Below are 23,516 nucleotides of genomic sequence, written 5' to 3' on the forward strand. Positions count from 1 at the left end.
TCGATGCTCACCACCTCGGTGAAAGAAAGGCACTGCTTTCAAGATGTTTCAGACGGTGTCGTCTCACGAGAGAGAAAAGCTTCCGTCACAGGGCGAATCGGAACAGACTGATGGCGATTTCCAGTGGTCGATTTGAGCTGAGCACCCGAATTTGAGTAGAGCGACCTAAACCGCTACAGAGCGAATCACCCTTGGTCAACCAGCGGAACGTGCAGAGTGCGCGGCGGAAGTAATGCTGAGCCAGTTCCGCAAGTTGAAGTCGCATCCCAGCGGCAAAATTGTTGCGGTTGATAAATATGCAGGAGTGCGACCCTCTGCAACTTGCTTTCGCATAATTTGAACGCTGTAGACGTTTTTCAAGATGCCCTTCGATATATTAGCTGCCTACCCCCCCCCCCCCCCCCCCCCCCCCCCCAGAAAAAAAAAAAAATATGCTGATGCCCACTCTCCTCTGCCGATATCTCTAAGACTGCTAACAGCCAAAAAATTCTGGAAGTAACATCACCGGCTAGAACTTCCGGCGAGATCCGACTTTGGTCGATGGATCGAGTTAGAACGCCCGACCTTTCCCAGAGTTGCTCCAGACGACCAGCGGAATATGCGCAACCTATCCGGATCGACCAGTTGAATTCGAAATTGTCATCCTGGGGCAAGGAGTGACCAGTGGAAATCGCCATCAGTGAGAGAGGGGACATGCAATGCCAGGACAGCAAGGAAAGAAAGGGGGGAGAAAATAAGGAGAAAACGAGACCCCCACTGACTCAATATTCTCCTCTCGGACAGGCATTGGCAAAACAGCGGCTAGCTCGCTGTCTACCGAGACCAGCGGCGTCTTCGACAGTAGAAATGGATATTGCTTGCTCGCAGCGGTAGCTTCGGACAGACCGCTGCACCGGCATTATTACTGGACACTCCCTACACTTTCGAACGGGGACTGGAGCAGCGGAAGAGAGGTCGGGGAGTGGAGGGGGGGGGGGGGGGGGGGGCGAAGTCGTGTGGTGTGAATGAAGAGAAGGAGCCTAGACGGCGTGTTCCTCCACTAGACAGAGCCTCTTGGTGGAAATGGCCATTCCACCGTCGCTGGTCATGCTCTGGATACTGCTGTGGTCGTCCGTGTCGCTTTGGTTGCTGTTGTAGCCCATGATATCCACCTCATCTGCATCAGAGCAACAAGAAGACACATTCAGTCAACACCCGCACAGCACTGAAAGCGGCCAGGACTAGAACCCGCAGTGGATAGTTATGCTCATCTATCATACGGTGCACGCACGATGCAGTGTTGTTTACGTTACGGCACTCCGGTGAAACATCGCATAAAGTAAGAGCAAGAAAAGAGCGCGCCTCGCCGTCGATCATCGTGTGGCTCGCCAAGCATCATCATCATCAGCCTGACTATACCCACTGCAGGGCAAAGGCCTCTCCCATATTTCTCCAATTTGCCAAGCATGGCAGAGGTCATGTTATTGGTCTGCACACGATGCCTGTGTCACCATAACCATAACCAACCACTCACAGTGCTACACATGACAGCGCACGCAGCAAACCCCCCCCCCTCGCACTTTGGTGTCCAGGCGTTCTTCTGACAGCACTGTATTTGGCCATGAGGCATCCACTCAACTAGTACCTGACTGTGCACTTTACAACACCTGGCACAAATAAACTGTTGCTATGCGACGAAATGTGGCAGATTATTAAGAATTGTTTCAGAGGAAAAAATTGCACTTCAAGCGGTGATTGCCAGCGAACAGGATATGGCATGAGTCGAGTACTTTCCAAGAAGCAAATTCGAAGCTCAACTGCCGCCAAGTCTCTCTTCACTTGATCCGTTGACTCCCAAAGACGAAAATAGATAGCCGTTACCTTATACACTTGCTTATACACTGAATAGAACAATCATCCGAGTACTCACTATGCAGATCACAGTACACGCTTACAACAGGATCGTGCGCAAAATCCGGTACCATCTGGTCCTGCACGACCTCAACAACACTGAAGATAAGAAGGCGCCGATGACCCGATGATCCCCGAAGCAGCCTCGGCCAATCAATCAAGCCATTCTGTGGGCCTGCGCTTTTACCCTTCGCAAAGACAACTTTCAGCGCTGCACCGAGGTGATAACGGAGATCCAAGTGTTGCACGTAGTCCTCGCTAAGGCCAAGTGAGAAGCCTCAGTGGCCATCGATCTGCGTTAATTTTTGTGTCCGAAAAAAGGGCACTCCAAGTTCAGGTTGTCGCAAATACGGGTTTTGTAGCAATTTGTTTATTACCGAGAGGCGCTGATTAACAGCAACCTTTTTTCGATTAGTTAAAACAACAGTGGAGTCCGGCTATGCGGTGACGGCACATGCGGCAGTCGCACACCCATCGTAAACAAGACAGCCTGCGGCCACCCATTGCCTTTGCAGAGTGCCATGCAAAACGTGGTCCGCACAGCTTGCGTCCAGAGTCATGTGAGCACCGGGCTCGGAAAACATCCGGGACGACCCCGCAGGCGCCGAAAGAATTGCTCCACCTGCGTGCCCCACTTGTGTGACGGCGACCGCTGGAGGAGAACACGCTAAAAATATCGATGGGCGAAAAAAAAAAAAAAAGTGCTCGCCGAATTACGGACTGCGCATGAAGCTATGCTCATGGCCGATTCACGGACCCTTGTTGCACGCGCAAATCTCACAGAATTCTGCAGCATATTACTGACGACACCGCAAATTCAGTGAATAATCATGCATAATCTGCTACTGTAAGCAATACACTTAAGCTGCTTGTCACGAGGCCTTCCTGTATATTCTACATATCCCTTCAGCGTTTTGAGCCATTTGTTGACACATTTTCTTTTCGTCTATGTCGCCTTCCAGACTGATAAAATTCCATTCAAGACTCACGCAACACCTTCGCAACGGAGTGCTGGGCTAACTCTGAGTGCGCAGAAACTAGTCGGAATGCGCTAAAAAGGGAACTAGTGTAGTTGTTTGATATTTGGCTGAGACGGCGCCGCAGCACACTCAAATTTTGTGAATTTCGGAACAGCTCAGCACCCTAGGGGCCCTTGTCATTCATTCAGTCGTTCCGAAACCCCGGAACTTACTAAGGCGACAGAGCATCCCGATAGTTCCGCTGAAGGCAGACCACTGTCATGTCAAGAGAACCACCACACCACCAGTTTGCATCAAATGGTGGGAAGAGATTTAACAGCGCAGACAATGTAATGAGCACCGTGACATGATCAGTACTAACAAGAATGGCACCATCGAGAGGTGATCCTTTAGGCTCAAGGCATTGGAGTCTAGTAACACAGATTTTCAGTGATGCTATCGGTAGTAGAGCAATCTGCCACGAAATAAGGAGAGCATGTGCACGTATTTGTCTCCCTTTCCTGCCAAATTGTTGACGCCGTGGCTTTCCAAGTAAAAGAAAAAAATCAAATTTTTCTCTGCGGCTCAAACGTAACAAAAGAGAATGACAGATCTCGTGAACGGTGAGAGCGTCCGAAGATGTTTTTGTCTTGACTCTACGGATGGGGAAACGACACAATTTGGAGGTTGTCGTGTTAAGTGCCTCTTGACAAACAAACGAGGAGACGGCGGCTTCTCTCTATCAACATTCACTTGGATGAGGCTCACTTATTCTCTCTATCGGCATACGCTTTGGCGACAGCCCAAAAAGGTCGGTGGAAGGCTGCTGCGCTACTGGCTTCAGCCGGAGTTGCGACTGTACAGGACCCGCGGTACATGTCCTTTGTGTGATTTAAGGAGTCTTTCTGAAAGTGGAACAAAACATACCATTGATTTATGCTGACAACGGTTAGGCCGCTGTTACGGACTTCGCTCCTAATGACCCGGTCTGGCGCCTGCAGCACTCATTTCTGTTGCGTATACACACATCAAAGGGTCGTCGTTCGCGAGAGAACTGCACCTGGCACCGCCGCGGCCTCGGCACGTCGCCTTGTTAGAGACCACCCCTTCTCCCCCCCCCCCTTAACAACACAACAGATGCCGAATACCTAAGGTCGCCTCTCGCTGCCACGTTCTCCCAATTCCTGAGTGCTTGCACAAAACGCTCTAACACGGTCTTCGTGGCTTGTTTTCCAGGACCCGAAGTTGAGCGCTCAGCTAGTCTTTGCAAGCCAGGAAAATACCCGCTGTCTTTGTACGTGTTTATCCACAACCGCATGCACTCGCCTCTCCTCGCACACGAGCACGCTGCGCGGCTCCTGCGCGTGGGCACTATAGCGTCGGCTACGTACAGGGTGTCCAAGTGAACTTGGCCAAGGATTAAAATTTAAACAAATCAGGTAGGCCAGGGAAACCTCATACATCTGCCAGCCGTCTGGCGCACCACAGGGAATTTGATTATTTTGCAGTTAACTAATTAGTACCTAAGATAATTGTTTTAATTCACTAACTATTGCTTTTAAACAATAAATGTGACTGCAAAAAGAGCACTTTCTGAAACCCCCATTCCATTTATTCCCTATAAAGAAAGCCTCACGTGTATCTTTTTTCCGAGCTCTAAAGAAAGACGGCAAGAATCAAAAACTATTACGTGCCTCACGCATTCGCCCGCCGCAATTGTGGTGCTCTTAATCATGGTTTAAGTGACCGAAGTTAGCCGGGGCCGTGACTCGACAACGCAGTCCCAGCGGTAGGCTGATCTGTTGGCGATGGTTCCGGCGAGAGCAGCGAGCTTGCTGCAACTTGTACAGTCACGGCAGTCGACGCGGGCGAAGAAACAACGCAGACATATCGGCCTGCCGCTGCAACAGCCGTGGAACCCCGGCCATAGCTGATTTTGTTCACTCAAACCACAGCTCAGAGTGACACAATCATCGCACGTGAATGCACAAGTCACAGATGTATTTTTTTTCGCGGGAATTCTTCGGAGATCGAAAAAAAAAAAAAAACATACGCGGAGGCTTTGTTGCAAATGAATGGAGATACAAAAATTGTCTCAACTGCAAAACAAAAATTTGCCTATGGTGAAGAAAATGGCTGGCCACTCATGCAATTGGTTTCCCAGGCCTACCTCAAATGTTCCATATTTTAACCCTTGGCTAAAGTTAGCTTGGACACCCTGTATCAGAACGGATGGGCGTGTCGAAAGCAGGGGCCGTATCCAGCAAAGGTTCTTTTCGTGAACCGTTCTCTTTCAAGATGACGTCAATTTGACATCAGCAAGACAGCGGGCGCCACCTCACGGCGAGGACGGGAAAGACAGCGGCCAATCAGCGATGGCGCCAGATCGTAGGCGTGTCCACCACGAGCATGTGGCTTTTTCTGGTACCAAATATTTGTACCAAAGTGGTGTTAAGCACGAACTAAATATGATAATTACATAGTAATGCAAAATAGTGAGTAATAGACTGAAATATTCTTAGAAGCTTCCTGTTAACAACTGCCAAGCAATTTTCTTGGCTTATGAGTACCTTTTTTGCCGCTAGATGGTGTCGCGCGCGCGGCGGCGTCGTCTGCTTCCTCGCTCGCTGTGAAGTTTTTGTAAGTTCTGTCTTTCACACAGAATGGCAAATGTCCGAAGAACGAGGTCTACAACGCCCGTAGTATGCAGTTCGAATCACGCTAGCTCTATGACGGAGGAGTTGCTGCCGCCGTTGCGAGTACGGACGAGCTGCTTGATACTGGCACCGCGCCGGCGCGTCCGCGCCAGCCTATGTAGCGGGGCAGCGTCCGTAGCCTTATCGGCTGCTAGGCATCGTGAGTATGCGCGAACTTTCCGTGAATAGCTGTCAATGTAGGACGCAGCCGATGACATATGGAATCCGACCGCACACTTACGGATGCGAATTATGTCTCTAAAACTGCCGGATTCAAATGGTCGCACTGCTGTTGACCGAGAGCTCCCGATCGCAAATATAGCGATCGAAGCGCGTAGAGCACCTTTGCTCCTGACGGCAGCCCGGCATGCGCCCCTTCGTCCCCACTTCGCTTCGCGATCGGCACACAGCCAGTGTTGCCGCAAAACCTCCTGAGACATGTAGAAGGCGTCGTCTCGTTTTTATTTTTTTTTTTACTGCGTCAGTTTACTAAAACCGCAAAGCGCTGCCCCCCCCCCCCCCCCAAAAAAAAAAAAAAAAAAAAAAAAAGGATACCACGGCCGTACTCAAGCAGCTGCGCAGCGCGCGCCGTCGCTCGACTACGGCCATGAGGCGCCACAGCGAACGCAGAGCGGTTCCATTGGTTCCATCTCGAAGCAGACCAACTCGTCGCAGTTCCTGCGCCGGCCGGCAAAATGGTTCCTTTCGGAGCGGTGGCCCCGCCCCGTGACGTAGGCGAAAACGCGGAGCTGCCTCCGGAAGTTTTGGTGGTCACGCCGGACGTGACGCAGCAACCAACTAGCAGCGGCGAAAGGAACCAGTTCCCGAACGGAACCGTCGCTGGATCTGGCCCCAGGATAGCGCAAAGGTACTGTCGGCGAAGGGAACAGTGGTGATTACATTCAGGGAAGGAGAGAAGCGGAAACACCCATGGCGCGAACATACCGAGCGCAAGTTTTTGAGGTCGATTCCTGATACTACCAAAGCAATAACATGCTTCGGGGAGGATGCAGCTGCGGACAGTAAGGTGATGGGTTTACCGCTCGCTTCTCCCTTGAGAACAACGAGGATTCGTCGTTGTCTTTTCTTTGCAATGGGACATGTTATGGAAAGAAGATGGTTTATGGAGGTTAACGTCCCAGATCGACTAAGGCCATGAGACCGTAATGGAAGGCTCCGGGAATTTCCGGGACACGGGCGCGTTGCTTTTCGCCTCCGTCGGAAAGTGGCTTCGTGTCCTTGGGTTCAGCGGTCGAGCCAGCACGGCGGGCTAAGATGAGGGATGGAATAATATTATTGGACAGGGCAGAACGACGAAAGAATGTGTGCGCCGCGTCAGAATAGAGGTTTGGCTAACTCTGCTTACTCGATTTTTTACGCATGAAATCCAAAAAGTAATTCAAGAGTACTAATTTAATTATTATTCGAAAGCAATCACAATGTAATCTCGTCAGTTTCGGAAAGCAGTAATTAGTAACGTCATTGTATTCGCGCAGTATTTAGAAAAAGTAATTAGAAATCTAAAGTAATTTATTATCGTATGCCACTCCGCAACAGGGCTTCCCGCCGCGCAGCGCGCAGGGACTGCGCCGTCACCAACGTTATCGGGACCCCAACGCGTCGTCTGTCGCAGTCACTGCTGCACGCGCGGAAAGCCGGCTCCATCGACTACGCGATCGTGAGCTGACGCAGAGCCGAGCGTGGGCACTGGGAGGCGGCACCCCGACGTGACTCATCCGGCCGGAGGGGGGGGCGCAACCGCCGGGCCCCTGAAAGGGGCATTGCCCCCGCTCGTAGGGCAGGGGAATGAGACAACGCGGGCGCGCCTTTTCAATTCTGCCGCTGTCGCACACCGTGCAACTACTTAAATGCCTAAAGGGAGCTGTACTCCTCGACCGAGCCACTTTGGTCTGCGAATCGAACAAGCGCTGTTCACCTGCCGCAGAGATACTTTCTTGGCAAGGTTCGCGAGCCAAGCTGCAGCCTGCGCGAAACAAGCGCCCGCATTCGGAGCACAGAGTTGTTACTTTGCAAACTAGCAGAGGAACGCAGGCTCGTTCGTGACGCAACCAAGACAGGGGACAAAGCGCGTATCCGGACAAATAACACAATGCGGATCAGGTGCCAAAGAAAGCAGCTTGCACAATGTCACGAAGGCTGGAAATATTCGCCGAAATCCCAAGCAGCACTGCCTCCCGAATATCGCGCGATCAGCGATGGGCGCCCGTACGCCGCGCCAAGGTCACTCGGCCAAGCGCGACGCTCCCACTCGGCAGAGCGCCCGGGAACTTTTAATAGCGCGTCTACCGCGCGTGGGGATCACAGCCTCGAGACAAGACCGCTCTGCACGCCATACACGGCCATGCGCGCCACTCGGAAACGAGCGTCCGCAAAGGAACTGTTGATAAACCGCGCCGTGAGGGGATTTTCACCCCATGTGCACATAGGCATCCTTGGTCTCCACAGAGACGCTGTCGCCAGGGCTCGATCCTACGACCTCGCGCTTGACAACCGACACCATGACGAGGCGACGACAAGCAAAGAGATAATTCCTTCTGCGGTTTAGCAGAGCGACAAACCTTGGTTCTTTAGACACCGGTGACCGTTTCAAGTCATGAAAAGTGGCGATTTGCCAAACAGCTTCGCTTTATTCAAGCGTGACCCTAAAAGCAAACCCACCACGTGCTACAATTACCTCGCTTTATAAGCATGCTCTCACTACTGCTATTAATCGATTTTCTCTCCGAAAAATCGCCGTAACTCGTAAAAAGCGAGCCATCGCGCGCCTCGGTTTCTTGTGAAATTTCCTTTCAGTCGATATTAATTTCTGAGCAATTTTAAAACATGCAGCCAACGTCTAAGCATACGCCTACGATAAAGTGCGGTCCCTCACACTTGTGCCCCGTTGAACTCTAAATTGCGGACGGGTATCCTGGTTAAACCTACTTATCCGAGAGTCAGCTGCCTACATGGTCGCGGTTCTCTATGCGACTTTCTCTTGATCGGTCTCTGCCTAGAGCCGCTTTCTCTTCGCAGCCGCTTCTCGGCGATCATAGGATCAGCCTGACCACCATGGCAAGATGAGTAAGCAAGCGCCGCCGAAGCACTTGTCCCGTCACGTGGTATTACAGCAGCGGAGAGCCTCCTTGTCCATGATCAGACGATCCTCACGACGCTCCTCAAGGCCAAACCCGCGAGTGGGAGTTGTAGTGCGAAGAGCTCTAAAAGATGTGAGACCCCCAAATAGTTTCGGCTTAAACATGGTATCGGAACGACGAACCATTTACTGCAAGGAAAAATCCACACGCACGAACGACAAAATGACACGCGTGTCACGTTCGTGAAGGCTTTCATTGTGCCTGCTTATAGGCGGGCACGCACGTACCATCTCTTGCAGCAATTATGTATTTGATGAAAGAGGCCGGCCAAATATGGTAATTCGTTTTTTATAAACGATCCATGATGTCGCTCTCCGTGAGAGCCTTGGATTAGGAAATGGAAACTTAGGGGCGATAGGTAGGAGCAATGAGAAGAGCTGCCGATTCACAGGCTGCTCTTCATGTCTCTCTACCTCTCTGTCACACACACAATACATATCATCATCAGCCGGACAATACCCACTGCAGGGCGAAGACCTCTCCTATATTCCTCCAATCGCTTCCTAACCTCATCCTCCCACTTTCCTTCCACTAATCAAATTTTGTTGCCTTAGCGATCATCCCCTCACTACATATCCTGACCATGCCCATTTTTTCTTCGACTAGAATGTCAATAACTTATGTGACCCACCCTGCATGCTTCCCATCTCTTGATGGCAGACGCGAATCGTGCACCGGTGATTCAACGGAAGGAGCGCATACTTCCGCATGCCCAATGCTACGTGATAAGATCCACCACTCGAAATGTGTGAATGCCTCACTATGAGCCTGTTCCAGTTCAATCGGTGGGACAACAAGAGAAAAATAAACAAAAGGCGCCGACACCGAGCTCAGCCTGCTATCCAGCAGAATCAGGGAAACCACCTCACGGCCCGCGATGACTCGAACCGACAGGACGAAGGCGAGACCGCGCACGTAGGGAAGTCACACCATGATTTGCACAGCTTTCCTTTCTCCAGTAGCTCGAACCCGCCGCCGCTCTAATGTTACAGTGCATACCACCCTCACTGTACACCGTCCACGTACCCAAATTCACCGCTCTGATCACAAAAGGTAACAAGCAGACAGGGTTTTGTAGCCAGGCTCTCCTGTGAAGCGAATGTTGTCCCCATGAAGAGAACCTCCCTGCGCCATGGACGAATGTGACTGACACAGCGTACTTCCTGCCCCCATACACCGGGAAAGGCGACGATTATTAACATAGTTCAATTTATTCCATGTCTTCCAGCTGTGCCTAAGCTCCGCATGGCGGCGCTGGAAGTGAGGCTTGGCCTAACAAGTAGACAAACACAGCTTCCTGTTATCCAAATGGTTGCCGAAGCCAGGTTGCACAGTGATCAGATTGTTTGTCCCTAGAGAATAGGGAGAGTATTTTGAAGGACGATGCAATTTGCTACTGTACCCGAGTACAAAGGTGAAATCCGTTAAACAGCTGCTTCCTCGCAAGCGCTGAATGTTGTGCGCCGCGGAGGGTCCATCGTAAATTCACTTGACAAGCAATGTTACCAGCTTACATATCCTCTGCACGCAGCCCCTGCACAACGAGAGGAAAGTAATGGCTAACTTGACATCTGAGGCCACCGTGACACCCGGACGGCCCTCGATGCTCTAGCAGCGACATGGCAGAAAACGCACAAACTATCCAAAAATGTCGGCAAAGGAGGTTGTTCGCGGATACGCGAGAGCACCGCAGCCTCGCAAAAGCGGAAACAAGCCGTGGACTGACCGGTTTCTGACGTGGACGATCGTGAAGACGAACTGCACTCGCTCACGCTGCGCCGCTTGTGGCTGGGCGGAGAGACACCGTCCAGGTGATGCAGCCGCCGCTTGAGAAACCTCTGTTCGCGCATCAGCTGCTCCTTCAACATCTGGCTCTTGCGGTCCTTCTCCTCCAGCGTCTGCGCAGAGAGAACAAGAACGCCACCGTTACAACTAAATGGCCGTAATGAGTGCGCTAAGGTCTGCGACACGCCTTCTCTACGCGAGAGTCGAGGGCTCTTGCTGCACAGGAGACTGCTCGTCTGCGGATTCCTCCCGCCTGCGCTTGGTTCGCTTGCAAGGTGTAGTGGCAAGGCCCCACTAAAGTCACTTTAGGCCTGGCAGAAACTGGTTATAAACACGGACGGGCTGACCCAGCCCGAAAACCGGCTCTCCCAGACCCGCTAGTGTCGGGCTCATGTATACAAGGCTAGTGGACCTTGATACCCTTTGCACCCTTTATGAGTCTCGAAAAGCGCCCCTGCTGCTTCACACATGCTTGTGAAGAGTCCCAAGCTTGGCTCTCGCACATCCAGTGCGAGGAAAGTTTCACAGCACCGGATCTCGGCACACAGCTAGGACATTCGGCGGGGGTCAGCACATGTGCGCGGAGAAGTGTGCTCGCTACGGAAAGCAGGCAAAACGTTCCGAAAGAGGGTGCACGTGGCTTCCTCCCACGACCAGCGGGGGCCAAGAAAGCAAGCAATGCTGCCCAAAAGGGGCGCCTCCATCGGGTTTCGGCTGACTTTCCGTCGCACTCGGAATGCAAACCTTCTATTGTACTCGGCGGGTGCCTCAAACAGGGGTCGACACGAACGCGCCAGAAATCGGGTGACTACCGAGAAAGGTGCCTCCACAACTGCGATTAATGGCGCATTATGTTGGGTGGACGAGAGCAGAGGCGCTGAGCATTTCAGAGCAGTACAGGATCACGCCGAGCGAGGGTGTAACTGACCTCCCACGGGAATGCTCTCTGCGCGTAGAGAGCAGCGCACCATGACCACGTGACCGCACCTCTCTCCCCAGCTTTCTCCGCCTGCCCGCAGTGGCGGCAGTTGCAACCCGAGGAGAGGCCAACGCTCCGCGTAGAACAGCTTGTTTTGTATGCCTTTGTTCTCACAGCGCGGCGATCTGCCTCCTTTGGCCCTTTCGACGCCAGCAGCGACTCTCAACCATACATACAGAACCTGAGCAATGCTTTCCGCTCCTGACGCAAATTCGCTTGATACCGAAGAGCTTGCCAAGCACCGACGCTTTGCAGCCGCCATTTAGAGCGCCGCCGACTTGAGAAAAAAAAAAAAAAAAGGCACGGATATGACGTTTTATGTCATGTGACTTCCTCTACCCTCGCTTTCAACGAGGAAGCAGCCGGGAGTGCACTCGGCTGTTCTCATCGGAGGAAAAGCCCTCCTCCTCTACCATTGGAAGCCAGTGATTCTACTCCTGCTCTCTCAGTGGAGGGCGACCCCTTGTCTGAGAGCACTTTCGAGTGCACCTGCTCTCCCACTCGAGTTCGCCATAGGAGTGTCAGGATTCACGCCGTGTACGACGCATCATCAGTTGAAAGCCCTAACTAGCTTATTGTCCATCAAATTCAGCGCTCACAAAATTTGCAGGATGCATGCGCAAAACCAGCCACACGACCTGGCGCAAGCGGAGGAGCTGCAGCATTTTGTTCCAACAAACGTGCACGCACCGACGCACCGCGGGCAGCTCCGCCGGCCCAGCCTATTCTCGGTCCGCCAGAGAAGACGCTTATCTCGTACGCGGTACAGAAAACGACACTATCTCGGGGCTTGTGGTCGCGACACGCCAAGCATGCTAGACACCGCCGGCGAGTCCGCAATAATTTGATTGCACGCAACATCTCGGCTCATTGCCCTTCCACCCCGCGCTATTCGTGGCGAGGTGAGAACTGGCGCCCCCGTGGAAACTTCACTGCCTAACGGCTGTAGTTGACGCACGCACTAACCTTGGATATTGAATTTCTCTCACATAAATTTTCTTAGACAGTCTATTGACGATTGCAGGAGTGAACGAAACGCGGATACCTGCAGGCACCTACTCCTTGGCATAAGATGCAGCGGTCAAAATCGCTGCTCAAAAGCAACTGGAAAGGAGCACCAGTATAGGCACCGTGCAGGAGTAACTCGCGGTGACGCGCGCGCCCCTCGCGGCGGGAAGAACAGTTTGGTAGGGAGACGTGCGCTCGGTCATGCAGCGGAGACACGGCGGATCTGCTGTGCGTGGGGCGCATTCGTTCGTTCTTTCGATTCGCGGCATTCTATGGTCACAAATGAATTGCTAAGTTGCAGTCCCTGGGTTGCTGCTGTTGTACACATTTTCACTGGCCTGATAAAATATTTTTCACATCCCCGAATAAGCTTTACGAAGCAAAGTGACGTTAAGTTTGGATGGCTGCCGTCCAACGAGCAGTGAGCTGGCAATCATGCCCGGGTATTGCCGCGTCCAGATTTACAGCGAAGCATTTTTCCCGAAAGAGGACACACTACCTTCACCTGCATTAGCATCATTTCTGAACCCGCAAAAAGATATTGGACAACTCATAGGCATCAGCGCTACTGTGACCGCCGTGCGAGCCCAGTGGGCCGCGCTCGTGGATGCAGTTGTTCATTGCATAATTTTGATTTAAGCTGTCCTGTGGTCTATATTTCCCTGTCTACGATAGTTTGCATAACCACCAGTACAATGCAGAGAGTAATCAACGGGAATGGAGCGTTTTATTTGCGCATTTACTATGTCTTGCGCTTAGTTTCGCAAATTTAGCTTGGCAACTTTTTTTCCCTTTTTTTTTGCTTGCTTGCTTGCTTGCTTGCTTTCATTATTTTTTTCCTCCCTCTCAGCTCGTTCCTTTTTTTCTTTCCACACCCTTTTCTTCCACGCTTATGCTGCTACTTTCTTTCTCCTTTGTCCGCCCCCCAGCCTGACGTTTTTTCTTTTTTTTTCCTCGCCATCCTTTGCTTTTCCGCCCCCCCCCCTCCCCCCTTCATCCCCGCCCCCTACTAAAGTAAGCACTTTTAAATGTAAACTTTTCTTTTTGCCTGCCCTGTCAGTTTTCTTAGCCCAGATGGTTTTCCGCTGTGCGCCTCTAGCTAGCCATATATGTCCTTGGGATCCCGACATATGCTAGCGGCTGTCCATGTGCCACTGTCGGACCACATGCATGAGGAGCTCGCGGCGCATTTTTCTTTTTTTAGTACCTAAGTGACACCAGCACGCCGCATAGTTCGCCATGATTCCTCCACCACAGAGGAAACTCCTGTGAGCTACCAAGCGCCGAGAAGCGGCAGCTGTCCGTTTCGCCCTCCTCTGTAGATGTGATCTATAAACCTCTGTCTGCCATTCCATACGCTTTATTCATTTAGTTGTGTTAATGACATTTCGATGTCTACTGAGCTGTTGAACCTCGAATGATAAGCTGTTTATCCTGCCGTACTGCTCAGTCGAGACTATGGTAACATTGATAAATGTTTTTTTTTTTTTTAATTATTCGTGGACGCTCTGAACAGATCTTGCATTCATTACATGCCATCCTGCTCCAAACAAGTTGTCGAGCGGCTGGCTGCCACCCGTTACCTTCCCCTGTCAAAACTTAATTTTGAGGCAGAAGACTAAAGGCCCGACCACATGGCAGCGCTTCTTCGGCGTCTCGTCAGCGTCTCGTCTATGAGCGTCGTCGCTCGGCGCGCGCCGGAAAGGGCGACCAAACACATGACGGCGTACGAACTGGCGTCTGCAAGGCAAGGCGTGGGAGAATCCTGGACGTTCGAACAATTGTCCCCCGTCCATAGCTAAAATCGTCCTATTCAGCGACGGCGGGAACTTACTGGGGAGGGTGGGGGAGGCAAGGGCATCAAAAGGCGCAGGCATGCACGCGGACAAAAAGAGGAGCTGTTGCTTCCGCGGAAACGAGTTGAGCCTGTGGCGGTTGGTGCCGCAGCTGCCCATGCGTGGCTTGTCGTTGGTCCCCACCTGCGAATAATTTTCGGCGTCGACGCTGAGATCTGGCTCCTCCAGATACCTGCGTCTTTCAGCGTCGTCTCGCTTCAAGGGCCAGAATTGCACCTCCGGCGACGCCGATATCCGCGACGCCGACGCGGCGCCGAAGAAACGCTGCCATGTGGTTCAGCCTTAACGCCCGTATTCACAAACGGGCCTCGATTCGACACTCCACCTCCACTCGTTGGAGAGGAGAATATAGCCGCTCCTCCACTCCAGGGCCAATTCAGATTCATGAACGCCCCTCGGCGTTTCCTCCAAGTTCTCCTCAAGAATACCTCCTCCACTCGAAGCCGCACAAGTGGCGTATGGGAACGAGATTAAGCTGAACTGTTGGCCCGAAAACTGCGTGCTGAAGTCTGTAACATGCAGTTTTTTATGCCAAGTGTTATAAACAACTTTTGCAAGCGACTTCGACGTTAACAGCGCAGTGGACTTGTTTTATGAGCTGGATGAAAATGGCGACTGTGAAAAATGGCCGAAAATGCTTTTGCATCTGGCAACAGTCGCTGTTGGTGACGTAGAGGTTACGCAGAACATGACGTAGGCTTCGAAAAATGGTGTGAACTTCGGTTTATTTTTTCGTGGGAGATCTACTCTCGGCCTTTGCCGCTTTGCCTTTTTTGTTATTGCCAGGCTAGTACAGACTTTCTTTTTCTATTGCCGAGCTTTGACAGACATCAAAATATATTGCAGGAAAAAAAAAAAGTAAACACCGCCAGCTCCTACGAGCATGGCTCCTTCATAGGGCTCAGGCGGCTCGGGGGCGAGCGGTGAAAACACGTGTGCTGCTTCGCAGCGCGTTGCAACTCATGTACACTGAATTCGACTCTCCAGAAGCAAATGCCGCCGTTCGGTTTCCAAACAAGTTGAGAGCCCTAATTGAAAACATTCTTGAAAAGCCATGCCCTTCGTCGGCCGCGAATATCCCTCCGTAGGACGGGCACACCAACGCGCTCCCTCGACAGCGCCGCGCGTCCGAAGACGTGCTATGTACCTTCGGGCGACGGGCAAGCCACTGATGCGCGGGGTACAACACAGATGTTCGCACAGTCCCACCGCGCCTACGGTGCCCCCCCCCCCCCCCCCCCCCCCCAGCTTACTGCATGCAACACGCTTTTCCGCTCACAAATTCGCCGCCGTCTGCGGAAGTGCGCAGGGCGAGCCACGGAGAGTTGCGCCGCCGCTGCTCGATTCTCGAGTCCGGCCGCGGGCGAGCTCACCACTTACGGTCAAATCGCGCCTCAACTCTGCACTCGGTGGGCTCCGGAAAGTTGTCCATTTATCCGGTGACGACTTGAAATGTGTCCGCGCCACACACGCGAAATGCGATGATGCGACGATCACCACAGCACAGACGTCGGTGGCTGATCACGGTTATCCATGTTCGGCGTGAGCGGCAGGGACGGACGGAGGCTAGCCATGGCCGCATTCGTGAAACGATAGCGTGCCAAAAGTCCCGGGTCACAGTCACTTTCAGCTGATGCTTTAGAGAAAGGTTCGGTGCATCCTCGTCGTATCTTCTTACGTGAAACGTTTGGTATACCGGTAGAACGAATTCCACACAGCGAGCGAGCGATGCGATGTCGGCCATGTTTACGAGCGGAGTGGCGGTCGAGGAGCGGCCAAGGTAGCGTCGTCGCAGACTCGAGATTCTCGAGAAAACTCAAGTTTTCTCCGCCGCTGGAGGTGCGATTTGAGTGGAGATTGCTTTCTGAAACGAAAAACAGGCCTCGAGGGCCGCTTGGAGTAGTTCGAGTGAAGGCGTGTTTGTGAATACGGCGGTAAGTACTGTTAAAGAGGCAATAAGGATCGCTCAAAAAAAAAAAAAGAAAAAAAAAACTAGCATTCAAGTCGGGATTTGAGGAGGACGTTTTTTCAACAAAAGGAAAAAGTAGGCATGCTACAACCCTGACATGTCTGACAGAGAGGAACACATGCATGTGTATTAGAAACCGTATACCTGTTGTGCCGTGCTGTAATGAAGTTTTCCATTCTCATAGCTGTGTCACCGTATCAGCAACCGCGTGTGCAAGCATTGCGTGGACAGAGTGATCAGTGTGAAGCTGCCATCCGTTCCTTTATCGCCGAGAAAAGCACTAATCTCACCAAAAAAAACAGCTAAAGCTCTTCAAAAGCCGTCTGCCTGAAGTGCCTGCGGCGTTTTCAGGCCCCGGTAATCGCGTTCTCGACTTTTCAGGCTTGTCGCTTTTTTTAAGGCTTTTTTCTCTACTTCGACTCCAGCTTCATTCATTCCTATTCTTCTCCTTCACTCGTTCCATCCTTCTCGGCCGCTCGATTCCCCGCAGCTTCTTTCTTTTCTTTTTTTGCTTTTCTCAGCCACCGCGGCTTGGGGCGTTCGAGCTGGCCTTTGTGAAGCTGTACCACACTTGGGCGTTCGCCACAAATGTTTGTATTTTTCTACATTTTTACCGTGAAATCGCAATATGATTGCCGAGAGCGTATGCGGGAAGCATGCAACGACAGTCTGAGTGCGACTGTGATGTTTCTGCTTCACCGCTTTAATCCTGATTTAATTCGCCTATGAGCGTTTTGTGTAAGCCAGATAGGCTTAGCACCAATGACGGACTCACGAGTATGATGCCCATTTCACTTCCTCCGCCGCCGTAAACATGCACGCCGAGCAGGCTGCGCCTTACGCAAGCCCTCCGCGCCAACGATACAGTGGATATCTTCCGCCAGCGCCAGAAGAGCGTGCTAAAATCTGTTCTTCACTTGAACAATAAGCCGACAGAAGAAAAAAAAAAAGAAACTCTTGCGGATTTCTGACCCATAGCGTGTTGTTGATACTTGCAGAACAAACAAGTTCTGAACACAGCCATCTGCCGCTGGTACGGAGCGCGGCTCATCGTCTGCACGCCGGCTCCGAAATTTACCTTTTTCTTTTTCTTTTTTTTTTTTTTTTTTTTTTTTTTTTTTTTTTTTTTTTTTTACTGATTGGGATCGGCCGTAAGGCAGTTCCACGAGAGACCATTTACTCTAGCGCTGAGCAGTTACAAAGCGCTGCTGGATGTGCCTTCGACGCGAAACAATTCAGACCTAGTCACGACTAGGGAGTAGCGCTCGGCGAGAGTGCCGTCGTCCGCCGCGCCAGCGGGCGGCGCCACTTTCGTAAGCGCTACTGCATGTGCTGCGAATTTGTCGTCTTCGTTCATGGTGCAGTCGAGCGCACGTTTTACGACGTTTTGCTTAGCAAACGATGCTGCTACGACGGGACGGGGACACGATGTTGTTGTGGCGCAGGACGAACACCACGGCTGCATAAAAACGTCGACGGATGGCACTTGGAGACTAACCATGGTTTCACTTGCAAGTATACATTGTTGAAGCAGGAGAACTCAATCGTATCGAAATGGGTCGCACTTCACGTTAAATAAACGCGGCGATGACAGGAAAGCATCTTTCGTAGCATCTGTATTCCACGTTTGGTAGCTGCCCGTACGGTTCATTCGCCGTGTGTTTGTGTGTACAGTTATCGTAGCGATTATAAAATATAATTGAAAATACATGTATCGTGAAAGATACGACAGATAAATCTTCACTGCGGAAGTGGAGCGCAGTCCTTCGCAGTCGCCCCAGCCGCTAGTGCTGTTTCCAACAGCTGCCGCCATTCCAAACGGATGGTATACGGCTTGCTGGCGCGCTCAAACAAAGCACAAAATAGCATCAAGGTGTCAGATAGCTTTCACGAGCCCCGCGAAACAGCACTTTACACTGCCGCATTGCAGCATCAACACCCAAAACACAGCCCAATATGGCGTCAAGAGAAGCCGAAGCCATGGAGGTAAAAAAAAAAAAAAAAATCTGAGGAGAGAGCGTGACGTCATGCGGCCAACCTCCGTAAGCCAAGTGCCGAGGAAGCCGTTCCCTTACCAGTTTTTTCGCTTTCCGAGTCAGTCCCTAACAATGTGTCGAACCGAAAACCGGAACCGAACCCGAGTTTTCGCCCGGAACCGGAATCGAACCGAACCCGAATTTTTTTTCGCCATCGCGGAACTGAACTGAACAAAAAGGAGGAACCGTTCCGAACCGGTTGACGGTACTGTTCCAACTCACTTTTGCTGGCAACTTACCTTGATCAATTTTTTTCTTTTATTTATTTCCAAAGCGCCACTGCACATGGAAAAACATGACAAACATATTGAAAAATCGCCCTTGCAAAAGGGTGGCAAGAACAAAGAAAAATAAATTGCCACATACATAGCACCAATCTCTGGGCTATCATCCCGAATACTGCACTACGCGATGGCAGTTTCGAGAGCCTTTTAGGCAGTGAAACAATAGCACAAATCAAGACTGGGTGGGTTAAGGGTATTAATTCATAAGCTCTCCTTGATGTGACATCGTTTCGGCCCATACAGTTTCGAAAAAAAGATCAGAGAGCATAAGCTGCAGTGAAGAACCCTGAGTGTTGCTGCTGGACACGGTACATCGCGCGCCACCTGTCGAACACAACCAGCTTGCCGTTGAACGCATCAAAGTTCACCGGCGTTCTATAATGTGTTAACAGGAAAGGAAAGGAAAGGCGCAGTATTTCTTACTCGCGGAATCTCGCTGACACATCTCGCGGACAAATCTCTCCGACGCAAGATTTTGACACTCATTGCACACTTATCACGATCAAGCATTTATTTGGCTCATTAAGTCAGAAACACGTCCTCTTCCAGTTGGCGTGACGCACATCCCTTGGACGTCGACATTGGTCGTACGGCTATGTCCTATTGATTTTGTTTTTACATTTTTGGCTCCAATTAACTAATCATCCTATTGACAGAATTTTATTTCTACAGCATCATCCTCTCTCGATCACAACCTTATGTTTAACCTCTTCTGAAAACGGCACAACGGCTGCGGACACGTTCTGAACATAGGACCCCGCCGACAAAGGCTTTCGATCGCCCCCAAAAAGGATGCGTTTTATCGCTTTATCATCTATCACTTATGCAGATACCTAAGACAGCCTAGAAAGATCGTACCGAAAGTTAAAGTGCAGACAAAACGTAACTAATGAGTTACCTGGTATTCGGGTTGCGCGGTGACGAGGCAGGTTGTTACGGAAACCTTGAAAAGCAGGGAATTTAAGAAACGCGAAATGCAAAGGTGTCCGCCTGCTTTGCGATATATAGTCGCACACACACACACACACACACACACACATATATATATATATATATATATATATATATATATATATATATATATATATATATACATCGTTAGCGCTTGGTTCGACTTGATCTGATTCAAAGACATTCAGTATGCAGTACAGCAGGTTTCGCTCCAAAATAAAATTCATGTGAAATTCTGTGTGCTTAAAAAGCGCAACAGGAAACAATATTTTCGTTTAACTTCCTTTCGGCGCGACAGCTTTAGTTGGTTATACGCCAATAAAAATATTTTTCTCCCATCCTGCTCTAATTGTCGGTCACTCACTATAAATATTTTGCTGAGATCTGCACAACCAGTGGAGCCCGTAACATCTCAAGACAAAACCAACAGACGGAGTAATATATGAATTTATAGCTTTTATTACACACTGGAATAGGAAAAAAAAAAAGTCGTTATTAAAAAGTGGAGTAAAAAAAAACACTCCAAGTTCTTTTTTCTGAACCCGAACCGGTTTCAACCGGTTCAGCAGGGTCGAACCGGTTCGAACCCGAACGGAGTGTGTCTCAGGAGCCAAAACCGAACCTGAAACCGAAAGGCGTGAACCTGAACCCGAACTGAAAAAATCGTCGACACCCTGGTCCCTAATGTTTCGATGTCGGTATGTTTTAGTGCGCGCGTCTGCCGTGGCCAGCATGGGAATGCGCCGATTGCCCGGTCACGGCCGCTCAATGGTCGCGTCGCGCCTCAATGGCTGGGGAAGCGCGTATTGGGAGAAGTTACAGTTTCCGCCGGCATTCTCCGCGGGGGCGCCACCACCGGCACGGACGAGCAGACGACGCGGAAGGAGCGCGCTGGCTGTGTTGGCGCGTGTTTTCGTTTTGACTGCTCAGCATAACCGCGTGGTTCTGATAGCTCTGTGTGCGTGTAATTGGTGCCTGTATCAACAGCGTTCTAAGCAGCACCATGCCAGGCAACTGCTGTGTGCCGCTGTGCACCACGAATGCAGGAAAAGATCGGTTACCATGAGTCCCCGTGCGATTCACAACGTCGAGCAGCATGGCTGAAAAACATATCTCGGGGGGCGGAAAAGGAAGCCGGTGGGAGCCGAGTGACAAGTCACTGGTATACTCACTGCAATTCACAGATGGTGATTACAGGAAGAACATAAAACTGAGAATCCTGCTTGCTTCAGCCGCTCCCTCCGTGTTCCCGAATTACCCACATTACAAGTTCTTTACGCGGGCTCATGTTGAGCCAAACAACCTAGAAGAAATGAAGGTGCGCAAGCCAATAGATATATTTTCCCCACTTGTTATAGCTACATTTCATTTCCTCCTGGACAACCCTCAGTGTAACCTTGAAGCATATGAGTTTCAAGATAGCTCCGCCACGATCACTTTTATGACAATGATATCAAGATGGTATGCCTTGCACAACATCGCATAAGTGAAGCCATGGAGACACCAAGAGGAGCCGCTCTATTTGTCAGATGACGAGCGACTCTCTTGGTTAGAGTTGGACTTTGCCATATCGAAGACATTCAGGTCCAAAGAGGCACGTCGAAGCAAAGGCTAACCAAGCAAACGTACGAAGCAACAATCATGACAATCAGATCCACAGTGGCGCAAATTAAGTACCTTCTTGATCACATCAAGTATCTTGCAATGTCTTCTGTGTGCCTTACTAGTGCATTGCATTTACCCGAATCTTATTTTCAACTTCCGATACGTCCTAAAGCAGGCCCTCAACAGCGATCCTGTAGTATCGCTTTTTAGCAGCCTAAGGCAATTCAAAGGCGGGAACGACAGAGTTGACGCAAGGGCTGCAGTTTTCACTTCGCAGAAAATACTGAAGGTACCACTAGCGAAAAAAAAAAAAAATCGACTGAGATTATACACATTTTGCCATGCTTTGTGCAGGTTGGCATCTTGCAAGCATCAAAGTCTGCAAATGCACCTATCAACAATCAGGCAGCTTTAAAACTTGGCATTCGTGATTATGAAAGTCGTACCTTGCCCACTGCCATCACGTCTGCTGCGAGAGTTTTCGAGTCAGCTTGGATTCATTCATGCGTGGTGTGAACCAGCAGCTGACAGAGTTAACACCGAATGCATTCTTGGCTGGTTATACCTTCACGTCCATGTGAAGAGAAAATATAAATATTTTTACAGAATGTCATGAAACATTTTTATTTTGGCTGTTTTCATTGCCAGCCCTTGTTTTCATTATTTATAATTACCAAAGTTTAAATATCTTCGAGTGCTTACTTTAAAGTGCTATTATTTTATTTTATTAGTCCCCATCCTTTTATTAACTGTTTGTACTCGTTTTCAGCTAGGTACCTTGTGATTCTTGCAAAACCCTACACTTATCAAAATGCTTGATTATGGACGCTAATGTATCTGAAAATCACCATGCAAATTTGTCAGCAAGGTGATGAAGTGCCCGGAGGTCAGAAGAAGCAGCAGGCTATGCAACATGTTGGTTTCATCCCTTCTTCGATATTTTGTGCAATGTCCGGAGTTGATTTGCAACCAAACTAATGCGACCACTGCTGACCAACTGGACAGGCAACGTCAATCTGACAGTGGAAAAAATCCCGCTTGCACATACACCTCTTTCGAGGAAAGTTCTCCGCTTCTAAAATAGACTTGCGTGTCTTCTGTGTCTCACACGGCTTCATAATAAAACGAAACAAAAAAATTGCCTGAGCCTGCGGGCGTGTCGTTGAACTGGCTGTCTTGTGTTGTTTCTTTTGCAACAGTTTGTGTTAGCTAGCATGTTTAGGTGGTGGTACCCACTTGAATATTATTTCCAGTGAAAACGGAGGAACAGGCTGAACAATAACGTTGAACGCTAAGTCCTGAATTGTAAGTTTCCAAAAAAGTGCACGCTGAATAAATGGCCCCAAACCTGGCCCCGATTTCAATATTGTAATATGTAATACGTTATTGCAGTGGTTGAAACGGCCGTAACTAAATGGGTGCCCACTCAGCGAAGCGCACGACTGCCTCGATTCTCGTTGTAAACGGAAGTCCACGACTGACTTGGAAAAGCCCAGTGACGATGGCATGCCGCTATCACCTTATCAATAGCAAACTTGCACGTGGCATCACCATAATGTGTGAAACGCCGCTCATAAATCCTAAATTGAGCAAGCGCCGACCGCGCGGACGCCGAAACGAAAGCACAGCCACGGGCGCTGTGCGCAGCTCTCCGCCCGGACTCGTCACGGAGCGGTGGCGATGAGAACTAGGCGCAATACGGCTCTTCCGGGCGACGCGACGGGCCGCACCCAAGTGCGCCTCCATTGAGCGGCCGTGCCCCGGTGCTGCGCGCGCGCGCAGCGGTAGTAGATATCACCTCACGCTACCACGTGGTCTAATCACGTAGGGATCGACTCTCTCCCTTTTATTTTTTATGACTAGGCACGCACCCTGCTAAGATTTTTTTTCTCCTCCATGGCCAGAGCGGACTTAGGGCCCAGGAGCGGACTTAGGGCCCAGGAGCGGACTTAGGGCCCAGGAGCGGACTTAGGGCCCAGGAGCGGACTTAGGGCCCAGGAGCGGACTTAGGGCCCAGGAGCGGACTTAGGGCCCAGGAGCGGACTTAGGGCCCAGGAGCGGACTTAGAGCCCAGGAGCGGACTTAGAGCCCAGGAGCGGACTTTGGACCCGGAGCGGAGTGCGGACAAAGGACCACTTTAAGTCGAGTCATCACACTTCTAAGTGTGGACGCTGAGCTCTGAAAATGTCATGCCCCCACCGACACGAGGAGGATTTCTATGGTCAGGTGGCTAGACTACGTGGAGCTCGTTTTGCTGTGATGAAGCTCGCTTGGTTGGCGGAAAGTGCTTCGGTAGAGTTGAAGCGAGCGGCATGGCCTTCGACTCAGGGGCACAAAGAT

At 50.8% G+C, this 23,516-nt stretch overlaps 1 protein-coding gene across 3 annotated transcripts in view; it reads right to left on the minus strand.

Moving 5' to 3' along the window:
• Positions 1 to 394: 394 nt before the first annotated feature.
• The window catches only part of LOC146206726 (max dimerization protein 4-like), a 78,411-nt gene continuing 55,289 nt past the window's right edge, over positions 395 to 23,516 (minus strand). Inside the window, exons 5-6 of one of the 3 annotated variants that reach the window (XM_084591529.1) lie at positions 10,430 to 10,601; positions 395 to 1,156 (exon numbers count right to left, since the gene is read on the minus strand). In XM_084591529.1, coding sequence (XP_084447655.1) covers positions 1,020 to 1,156; positions 10,430 to 10,601 — 309 coding nt within the window. In that variant the 3' untranslated portion in view covers positions 395 to 1,019. The remainder of the gene's footprint in view (positions 1,157 to 10,429; positions 10,602 to 23,516) is intronic. The other 2 variants (XM_084591530.1, XM_084591532.1) reach the window with 2 other exon arrangements.

Source organism: Amblyomma maculatum, chromosome 1 (genome assembly GCF_055883805.1).
Source record: "Amblyomma maculatum isolate TAMU_Amacu chromosome 1, ASM5588380v1, whole genome shotgun sequence".
NCBI lineage: Eukaryota > Metazoa > Arthropoda > Arachnida > Ixodida > Ixodidae > Amblyomma > Amblyomma maculatum.